We start from the raw sequence: 11,517 nt of genomic DNA, 5'->3' as shown, positions 1-11,517 counted from the left end.
TGCACAATTCAGTAGATGAAAGAATTGCTATTTTTTAGTACTGGGCATAGATTAATCTAGATTAATCTCATACAAAATAAAAGTATTCTTTTTGCATAGTTTGTGCTGTGTGTAATAATTATGTATATATAAATACACACACATCCATGTATGTATTTAAGAAACATTTACATGTGTATATATATACATATATATATATTAACTAAAAAATTTATATAAATAAAAAATTCTGAAATTTATGTATATGTATATGTATATGTATATATATATATATATATATATATATGTGTGTGTGTGTGTGTGTACCTGGTAATTATCACATTGTGGTGACAAATGAGGAATACCAGTGTTTTAGTGACCTTGTGGAGACATTTTGAGGTCCCATGAGAATACAACCTTATAAATTAAACAGAATGATGTTTATTGAAAATCTAAGGTAGCAGAAAGTGTTCTGTTATGGTTGGGGGAAATGTCCCCACAAAACATGGAAACCAGAATGTGTGTGTGTTTAAATGTACATAGTATTTAAACACAGCACAAACTCATATATTAATTTTAAAATAAGCACTCTTCAAACTCTTCAAAATAAGGAAATAAACATGACAAGACTCTCAATTGTTTAAAAAGTATTTATTGTGCTGCAAAGAAACAAACAAAATAATACAAGAAACTGGAAACAAAATCTGCTGTGCTACAGGAGTCAACATATCATCTACCCATTTTATAAATCTGAGATTTCATGACCCATGTTGACATTATTATTTTTACATGAACATTAAACACCAGTAGTATACAAACTCCAGAAGGGCTGATATTTCATTTGGAAAGAATAAATGAGAGGGTGGAGAGGGGACACGGGGACAAATTTTTATACACTTGCTTACCATCTTGTGAAAAATGGACATTTCTCTGCTCTTTCTAGAGCCAAAAAGTAAAGAACAAACTGATTCTCTCTGAAGTCTTAAACTCTGAAACGCTCTTTAAGAGGCAGACACAACAGAAACTGCGTCTTTCGTTACGATCAGTTTTTTGTTCATCAATAAATTATTAAGGTCATAGACAATATATTACATCTCAAATTTTTACCTCTATCCAAACCTCATTTTTTTATTTTTACCTTTTTAAAGTTGTTTTGGCGAGTGACACTCAAGTATTTACAACAATACTTGGAGAATGCACAAAAAAATTAAAGAATCCACCCAGTAGAACCCCCTAAAAATGTGCAGGTCTGTCTGAACCAAATCCAGATGGTGTTGTGCTTTCCTCCATAACCTCAAACACGAGGCAATAAGGTGGAAATATTGTTTTGTGTGTGGAAATTGCATTTGAACTTGATAGTGGGCTATGCACAGATCTCACATTGCTCATTAAATATTGATGACATCTTGTTGAAATGCTGTTTATTTTTTTTTTTTAGCTTAGCTTATTTTTGTTGGGGTTGATGTGTAATTGAATCCTCCAAAGCAATACTCCATTGCTCTAATAATAATAATAATAATTCTTGTTTGCTGTTTTCTAATGCTTTTTATTGATCGTTACTAAAAGACAGGACTGACACTTTTATTTCAACAAAGTAGAAACACGTGTTAAAGAATAAACAGAAGTGAAATTTCCAGATCTGCGTATTCAGTCTACGGTTTCAAAAGCAAGTGCTTTTGTGCTATTTCAATTGTATTTGCATATTTATGTGTTTGAAATAAAGCCAAGACTTTTTGGGACTGTTGTGATAATACAGTAAATGATACTGTGAACATACTGTATGGTGTTGCAGTTATAGATTTGATTTCTGAAACCTTTGCATTATCGGGTGAATCTTATGAAAACTGTCATTGGAAAAAAATATTTGTTGATTCAACTTAAATAAGTAAGTTACATTGTTGCCTTAACATTTTGAGTTAATTCAACTTAAAAATATTAGTAAGTTCAAAAAATGTACTGTTATACTGCACAAAATCTACTGTATTACAATGTACTGTATAATGGGAAGTATGGAAAACGTGGGGGGAATTTGCTTAAAGAGCACCTCTGGTCCGATTCACATTTCCTTTGGAGACGTAATGTACTAATGCACACTTACACACCAAAGGAAATCTCATTTCTTGGACTACAATAAACACACGGATTGTAGGCAACAGTTTACTTCCTTGGTGATGTAGGAAAGACCGGCATTATCATAATTCCTCCCGCTTGGACTCACAGCCTGTAAATTAACTCCTGTTAGCATTGCATTGTGAGCAAATCTTTTAAACATGGTAAGGAGCATCACATTTCCGGCTGACGTTAGAGGTAGTCAGACCAATTACAATGTACAGATTAACTGGCCAATCGAAGAGTTTTGTACAAAAATCAGTCTGTTTCAGGAAGAGAGTGAAATCTGGAGCTACAAAAATGTACGGTTTGTGGAAAATGTGTTTTTTAACCATAAACCACGCGAACACATTGTATTATACCAAATACACAAAATAAAGTGTTTTAGCAATGAAATAGGTGCTCTTTAAATGTTATTAAATGATGTCACAATGGAAAAACCGTAACGATTGTGTGCGTATGTGTGCTTCTTATCTGTTAACAAATTTTCGTGAGATTCACCCAATTACTGCTGCACAGGGTCCCACAAGGTTTTAGGGGAAAAAAAAAACATGAGAAACATTTTCTTTTAAACAGGTTTGTTCAAAAAAAAAAAAAAACAACAAAACAAAAGAAACACATTGGTTACTTTTCTCTCTCTCTCTCTTTCTATATATATATAAAAAGTGCCAAGTTGTATTACAAACAATATCACATACAGATAAAGATACAACCAAGACAAACTATCACATAGCTACAGCCCCACCCCCTCGGCCCGCCCACTACCCCGCCCCTCACTTCAAAAGCTTATGTCCATCAACATTCCAGTAGTTCTGATACCTGTATGGACTCACGACAGGGAAAACGAAATGAGAGCTTCATCGTCCAATGAGGCAATGTGATTTTTTTACTGATTGTTCAAACTCCAATCTTTACGGAGTGATCCAATTTTTGCAATATAAAAATGTATTTGAGTTCAACTGAGCAAAGCTTTGAGAACTGGGCAAACAAAAGGGAAAAAATACATACATTAAAAGGATAGAATGAGATGTTTGTCTTTCTTTCTGTATCATCATCAGCTGTGCTTTGATTTAACGTCAAACAAAAAGGCAACGGAATGCCTGTCATCCTCCGCTTGCCGTTATATAAATCTCGTCATTTTCTCGATCATAAATACATTCATTAGGAAAATTAACTAAGAACTTTACATATGAAGAGAAGTCACGTGTGCGTACATGTGCGTTTGTGTGTGCGCACATGCTAACACATATACATACACATGTACATATATACTCACATAATATTTCATGTCTTTGTATGTACATAAAGGTCGCTATAATAGTTTTGGATTTTTAAGCCAAATTGGTTTTTTAGAAAACCAGAACACAAAGGTGCCTCAGTAACATTTTGAAGCTTCCATGAAAGGAGGCAGTCTGGTGAAAAGTACAAATAAAAGAAATTAAAAACAAGTATTTAGAAGCAGAATACGTGTGTTGCAACCCCCTACCAAAAATCTTTTGGGCCTCATTCATTAAAACATGTGCAGAGCCAGCTTTGGATAAATTGTTTAAAAAAAAAACATTTTTTACTTATCGGAAATGTTGGGAATTGTTCACAGAACTACTATTATGTAGTAATTCTCCATAAAATTTATATTGTCGACGATTTAATATTTTTGTGTGAATCGTATGCTGCAGATTACTAATATATCATCGGTAAAAACGTTCTTGCATAGATTGTCGACAATTTTCGATATAACATTTACAATTTACACAAAAATGTTTCTGCTCCTGTTTCACGACAGAGCCCCTACATTTTTCTTTAAGGTCACACAGATTCTTTACTACTGGTTTTTATCCCTACAAAATGAGGTTTAATGAATCAAAGCAAAAAAGCAGCACTTCTAAAGCATAACCTCAAATCCAAACCACTATCTCTATGTTCTCACGTTTACTTTATCACTTCGCAATCCTCCAATTCGTTTCAGTAAAATATATATTGGTAGAAGTGTAAGTCAATTTGCCCTTAGTTTGGGAGAAAGAACAAATGGTGTTTGTACGGTTAAATGAGAAAACGCTCATACATGTAAGCGAAAATACAATACAGAGACCCCACACCTCCATCTACCAGGAAGATCGTATGTCCACGGAGTATAGTAGCTTACTCCATTTTCTTCCATTCGTCTTATAAGAGCAAAAAAGGCTCGGCCAAACTCACCCACAGCACTGGGGAAATAAAAATCTTACACAGTAGCATCTCCTACAAAAATGTGTCTGCTGTAAACAGACTATCTTGCATGCTATTTTCCCTCTTTTCTTTTCTTTTCTTTTTTCTAACGACAGTCCAGCATTTCCTCTGTCACAGGGAAGTAAGCGTCCCACAGCGCCCTCTCTGGGCTGATCAGGTACTTCAGACAGAGAAGCTTTGGTTCAGCATTGTGTTAACACACAAAATGTTTCTCTCTTTCTCTCTTTTCCAACAAAAAAAGTAGGAATGCAGGAAAAATATTGTTTACGAATAAAATAAAAAATAAAACACCCCTGTCGTCCTAATCTCAACGACACGCATTTGACTTCACAACTACCTTCAACTTGTGCCTGGACATCCACATAATCTTACACTCACACACAAAAAAGATGCTCAACCTATCATATTTCCGATTCACAAAAATACTCTGGAAGAGTCTTTTCCAATTGAACAATAACACGCAGTTAATGTTTGGTTCGGTTACATAGTTGCAGCTTGTTGCTCCTGGTGAAAGTTGTCGGTGTTGACGTGTGATATATACTGTATTTTTTGCTTGGAGTGACTTAAGTGAATATTATAATTGATATTCTTTACCAGGATATCTTCTCTGTCCGCTTGGATTGACGGCATTTTTATAGTTTTATTAGCGCCGCAAAGGTTTAAGCAGCTGAACACGGGCTCAGTCTCTCTCTTTCTCGATCACTCACTCTCTCTCGCTCTCCCATTTCTCACGCGGTCTGGTAGAAGTTGTCAGCCTGCAGGTTGTTGGGTTTCTGCATGCTGTAGTAACCGCTGTATCTTGATTCGGTGTCCGCGATGCGGAGCATGCGCTGAGTGCTGTCCACCTGGACCTTCGGTCTTTTCTGGCAGTCAACGTATTCCAACTGGTTATTGAGACACGTGGGCTATAAAGGGCAGGATTGATATGATAAATGCTACTGATTCAGATCAAACAATCCAACTGTGAATACACCCATTCATTTTATTAGCTTAGAAATAACATTTCCTATGTTTATATGTACCTTTGTGGGTGTGCGGTAGCAAGGCACTGGGATCCACTGCTTTCGCTGGTTGACCAACAGCAGGGCGGCGATAGTAAGCATCATCATTAGTATAGGTAGTGCCACCCAGGCCCAGTGCAGACCAGCATCCTCACTCGGCAATGGCCTCCTGCCATCTAGATATGGCATCTGCAGGCTACCGAAGTCACCTGGAAGAACCCACAACAGACATGTTAGCATATGAAGAGTTTGGTTCAAAAACGCAATAAATCCATTTTGATTTTTGACTAATTTCAGTAAAAACGTGTTTTCTACACCAAGAAAGTGACAAGATGAAAACCATTATTTATAATCAATGACAAGTTTTTTTTTTCAAATGCTATAAATCTATTGAATCAATATATAAATGTGCATTCATCTTTGCCATGTTTTATTTATTTAGTTGACTAATGGTATACACCGATTTAAATAAGCATTAATGGCATCAATCAAAACACTTTGTCATATTAAGAATACTGTCATTGTTGCGGTTATACTTGGGACGTCGTCGCTGATATTTTCACAGCGATCAGCTGTAAAATGTTTTGGTCCTGCTCGATTTTCGTTGGCTTCGCGTGTCAATGTGTTAACATGACAGAAGCTTGATGCTGTCGTGTGAGGACAAGCAACAGACGGCATTTTTCCGTCTCCTGAGTAGCTTGCATTTCTTCCGTGCCACAGAAAACCAAAACAGATTTATCAATGCCCTCAAAAGTATTATTTTGTTTTTGTTTGCTTGTTGATCACGAAGTACAAAGTAGATGAGGAAAACTAGGATTCAGTGTGTATTTAAAGCACCGCCATTGTTGTTTACAATGCGTGGAATGGTGCGCTGTGATTGGTTAAGTGGATTTATTGCATTCTGCAGAGAAGGAGAACTGTCGTTTATCGCGTGAGATTCTAGTCATCAAGCCATTGGAGGAAATTCACGTCATGGGAGGGGGTTCTGTGACTCCGCTCCCTTCCTGTAATCATGTCACTACTTGAGCAAGCTCCTGATTGGTTAACGCGGCGCTTTTTTTCGCCAAAGTTCACATTTTCAACTTGCGCGTTTGCCGCGGCAATCCTCAATTCGCGCCTTTGCACGAACTAGACACGCAAATGAGGCGTTTAGCATGACGCGGTAGACTCGATTCCACCTCATATGCGTGTTTAGACCTCCAGATGCTCGTCAACGCGTCTTTACATTGACTTAACATTGAAATCACTTGCGCTTGCCGCCTCTACCGCGGCTGGTCTGAACACATTATGCTGCGAACTCTAGATTACTCGCGGGATTTAACTTCGTGTCATGCGATTTTTTTTTTTCGCTCAAGTTGAATATTTTCAACTTGGGCGAAGACGCGTTTGAGGCGAAAAGCGTGTTTTGATGCCAAACTCGCCACCCATATCACGTCATTCGCATCACCCCACGCGAGGATGCGTCTGATTGCGTCTTTGCATTGACTTTGTATGTAATCTACTCGCGCAAATCGTTGAACTCGCATCTGGTGTGAACCCACAGTAAGTCATATTTAGTACCCATCTACTGCACAAGAAATGTATGGCTTGATGGTAAAAGCAGGTTTAGTCACAGATCCATGTCAGCAATTACAGAAAATTCCTTGTCAGACACACCTGCTCATATTTTCCATAAGTAAACTAGAGATCAAAATAAATGATTGCAATACAAAAAAAAAAAAAAAAAAAAATGGTATTCTGGATAGCGCTGATGATTATGAAGCATGATGTCAATTTTTCAAAAGGTCTTTAAAAGATGCAGAACAGAATTTTGATGTAACCTTTTCCAACAATGGCATCAGTACATTTACTGACCTATTTATTTAAGAGAAATTCATTTGTTAAACTCACTACACATGGTCGCATTGAATGTCGCTTCTGTGTGCTGATGCCAACAACACAAAAGATGCATTGCCTATTTTTATTTCACCATACCTAGTCTCACATCTAGGGAAAATGTAATGTCAGAAGCAGAGCTTGTGTAGCTACAAGCATTTGCGTTCAGCTCTTAAATTTATACCTCTGAACTGTGGCATGATATCGTTTTCGCTGTGAGTGGGCCAGGCCGGTTGATGTCTTGGCTTGTCCTCTCGTTGGTCTGTCTTCTCAATGGGCACATTTGTAGGAGCATAAGTCTCTGTAATTAAAACAACAGAGAGACACAGAAAAAGCAAAGTGTGTTTAGTTACAGAGCAACACACTCGTGACAGCACATATACATAAACGTCGTTCCTGCAATAAAAGGAGTTGTGAAGTACCCACTCTGAACAGATTCGGGTCAGCGTGAAATTGTGGGCCGCAGGCTAATTAAAAGCTCATCTTCAGAGCTGCGTCTTTGAGTGGGTAAGCACCAAAGGGTGAGCGATTACCCAGAATGCACACGACACCGCTCTCAACCCTCTCATTGATCCATAGCCAAGTGACACAGCAATAAAGAGGAGCGTGATCAATGACATTATCTCCCAAATGCAAAGAGAGCTAATTTAGCCTCTGTCCGGCTTCGACTTAATCAATCCTTTTAAATGATTCATCTCAACGAGTTCGTATTTAGACAAAAGACCCATTCAATTAGAGAGGAGGTTCTAAGTAAACATTGCTTTATGAGCCAGAGAGAGAGAGAGAAAGAGAGAAAGAGATTAGTAGAGAATTAGTAACGAGATAAAGAGATGGGGTACGATGCACAAAATGGCATTGCAGATAATTTTATCCATTGGATTTTAGGAGACGTTAACATGAAAACGATTGTATTGCAAACCAGAAAGTTTTTCCTTTGCGTTTATGACAAATTTTGTCGTGTGTTTTCACGTCACAGTGTTGTCAATATAAACTTGGATCTGCGAAATGGCTAGGAAAGTTGTATCATGCATGCCAGGCCAGCAGGTGGTGATGCAGCTTTGTAAAGAAACACTAGACGCCTGCCCGTATATGCATTCTTTACAAAGCGACAAATACACACAATCAAAACAGCGAAAGAGCTGAGCAATTTTGTTTTGAGGCAATGAGGTAATTTTGTAAACTTTGTTAATAAACATTAATAAACTCAAATATTTTGAAAAATAGGCCGCCATTGTTGTTATGTGTGTCAACTAAGCACCCAAACATGCACATGATGTTACAGTTGTCAGAGATTATGTTTTTGTAGTTTACGTTAAGACGATTTTTACATAAAACTAGGGATGCACCGAATCTTCGGCAAACCAATTTATTCAGCCATATAAAAAACTATTTTTCGGTGTTGGGCTGAAAAGTGAAAAGGCGGCAAGGCCGAATACATTTTTACAGAATAATGAGGTCTTTAATGTAATAACCAGCGCAGAGTGAGATGCACGCAAATGCAGCAAACATGTTGGTAAGGATTTTAAAGGGATAGTTCACCCAAAAATGAAAATTCTGTCATCATTTACTCACTCTTGTGTTGTTACAAACCTGTATAAATTTCTTTGTTCTGATGAACACAAGGGAAGATATTTTGAGAAATGTTTGTAACAAAGCCGTTCGTGGACCCAATTCACTGCCATAGTAGGAAAAAAGAATACTATAGCCCTATTCGGACGGGATTAGTTTTACAGGGGTAGATGGCGTAATGTAATTTTACCACAGGATGTCTGTAATATTGATGGTCAATTTGGACGGGAATAGAAATCTCAGTAAAACATTCCGAAGTGGGAGGGGTAACTCGATTGCGCAGCGCATCACCTCTCGTCGTCACGTGCACATTCTTTTGCTTCCTGATATCACATGTGCAAACAACATGACACAGACGAGGAAAACGCGAAACACTGTGTTTAATTTCAGTTTGGGGAGAACGTCAGTTTCAGAAACAGTTCTGTGCCTCTGAGAAGTAAATGTGACTTTTTTTTAAGTTTGTGTCGTGTTATTCATGAACTGACTTCCCACTGACTTGTTTTTCCGCCTAGAACGCAAGTAAACGCTTCTTTAAGCGCTTTTATATTTAAAATAAATATATATTTAATAAGAATTTCTTATACTTGCACCTTTACCGTTGCGTCTCTTTCTCGTCTTTCTAAACCAAGATGTGTGTACTGTGACCAAACGTGGCGTCAAACTGCATCTTTCCAGCTGCGCACGTGTCACTGATTATGTGGAACAATTTTAACCAGTCTATCTATATCTATATGATTAGAGAAGTGAGGTGTAAAAAGGCCCTATAATGAGTGCTGGAATGTAAAAAATATTATGAAATAATGTAAAATAAATATAGTAAAAAAGACATTCTGAACGTAACTTATGCAATTGTGAGACAATTGGCAAAATAATAAGGAAAAAAATTAATCAATATTCGGCCTTCGGCTGAGTTTTTCATTTTATTCGGCTTCAGCCAAGAATTTTCCTTTCGGTGCATCCCTACATAAAACCCATTTTTGTTTGTGTTTTTAAGCCCCAAAACAATGTTGTCGATCAAAACAGAAAAAGCTTTCCATTTTTAGATGAAATAATAGGGGCGTGTACACCAAGGCATTTACGTCTGCAGGCGGTGTAAATTTTTTTTCCAACGTAAGCCACGCATTCAAAAAATACAGATAACTGGCAGGTTTTGTCCAGTCCAGGGCTCGCCGTTTTATCCGCGCCCAGAGTTGAAAAATGTAAAACCATTAAAGCTCGTCTATGTCACTTTTCACTCAGCTGTCCAATCACAGGAGAGGGGTGGGATAATACTGCGACATCCAAGTTGCGCATTGTACAACGACTGATAAACAAAACAGAAGTGGCAACCAAAGCTTTAAGTTGAAAAAAGCTGGCAAGCGCCCACAGTTGGCGTCCGCCTGCCATTTGTAAACCGTTTGGTGTACACGCCTGCTAACTTTATGTACAGTACATAAATCCTCACCTGGACACAAGGGGCAGCAGCTGCCCTCTACAGTGATTGGCTGATGACAGGGTAAGGCGGGGCAGCTGACAGTCGAGCAGAGGGTCTGGCCTTGGAGACAGTAGCAATGAGTGCAGCTGTCAATGTCCCATCGCTCTTCATCCATGTACGTCTTTCCATTGAAATGACATACGGCTCTTGGTGTGGCATCTGGTGAAGAAATATAAGAATCACTCAGTCTATAATACAAACAGATCCTTATTGTATTTATTTTTCTTTCAGTAGGAACTTTTACACATAAAACCCTTCAACAGCTGTACATTTTTCAGTAAGTACTGACCAAGTACTATACATTAGTAGGTAATGCTTGGATGGAGAGGTGCTTTTTTATTTTCGCATCTGTTTAATTTAAAGAGCTCAAATGTGAAACCCTCTCACATGTTTTCTTGCAAATCAGCATTTTTTATCAGACCCTTGATGGATTCTGACAACAAACCGGTGTTTCTAAATGGCCTGATGGCAGACTGCCATAGCTTATGTGATGTGTCAATAACAAGTGCTGTTCACATAGCCCCAAAATAACAGCTTTAAATGCTAATAATTTATGGCAAAGGCTGTATAGGCTGTTTCTAGACAGAGGTGTCCAATCTGTACTGTACTGTAGTGCCATATTCAAAATTCTGCAGTGATATTAACATATCATATTAAAATACCTAGACAGTAAGGGCAACACTGGCCCTTCCTAAGCACGGGCCGGGCACAGTTGACTGGTGGGCATGACTCAGAGAAACAGCTGATGGATCCGTCCAGACAAACGCAGCTGGAGCAGACGTTAGGCTTCCAGGACTCAGCAGCCAGGAAGATATCACCCTCCTCGTTCCTGCAGTAACTGGGCATACTGTCATTACTGGGCGTCTGAGGGGTGACTGGATCATCTGAAGACACAAGATGTATAAACTTTAATTTATTATGCACCTGTTAAATGTGATTTATTTTAGTGCAAAACAAAATTTAATGAGCGGTAAGTGCGTAAGTATTTGGCTATTAGCTAACATCATTCAATAGCCTGCATGGCTTATGCGGGATATTAAAGATGTGAAGAATATTAAAGCATTATTTTATATAGAAAGACTTCAGCTGGGTTTTTGAATGACAACATAAAAATTATTTATTTGTTTTCAAACTCTTTGCGATAGACATCATTTTCTAGTTTCATTTAGCAAACCTGGAACATTTTCATTTCACTTGCATTCATCCTATTCCAACTTCATCTGGTTTGCCTCTCGAAGCATTGATCATGCACGGCTGTGCCCATGCAGTTTTCATTATTTCCCG

At 37.9% G+C, this 11,517-nt stretch overlaps 1 protein-coding gene across 2 annotated transcripts in view; it reads right to left on the bottom strand.

The window, feature by feature from the left end:
* Positions 1-615: 615 nt before the first annotated feature.
* crim1 (cysteine rich transmembrane BMP regulator 1 (chordin-like)) overlaps positions 616-11,517 on the bottom strand; it is a 126,682-nt gene continuing 115,780 nt past the window's right edge. For both annotated transcript variants that reach the window (XM_065288550.2, XM_065288549.2), the window contains exons 13-17: positions 10,896-11,117; positions 10,204-10,392; positions 7,375-7,491; positions 5,337-5,524; positions 616-5,219 (exon numbers count right to left, since the gene is read on the bottom strand). In XM_065288550.2, the coding sequence (XP_065144622.1) occupies positions 5,043-5,219; positions 5,337-5,524; positions 7,375-7,491; positions 10,204-10,392; positions 10,896-11,117 (893 nt within the window). In that variant the 3' untranslated portion in view covers positions 616-5,042. The remainder of the gene's footprint in view (positions 5,220-5,336; positions 5,525-7,374; positions 7,492-10,203; positions 10,393-10,895; positions 11,118-11,517) is intronic.

The sequence above is a fragment of the Paramisgurnus dabryanus genome, chromosome 17 (assembly GCF_030506205.2).
Source record: "Paramisgurnus dabryanus chromosome 17, PD_genome_1.1, whole genome shotgun sequence".
Taxonomy (NCBI): domain Eukaryota; kingdom Metazoa; phylum Chordata; class Actinopteri; order Cypriniformes; family Cobitidae; genus Paramisgurnus; species Paramisgurnus dabryanus.
Note: the sequence above shows the minus strand (reverse complement) of the source record. Positions and strands in the feature narration are given on the sequence as shown.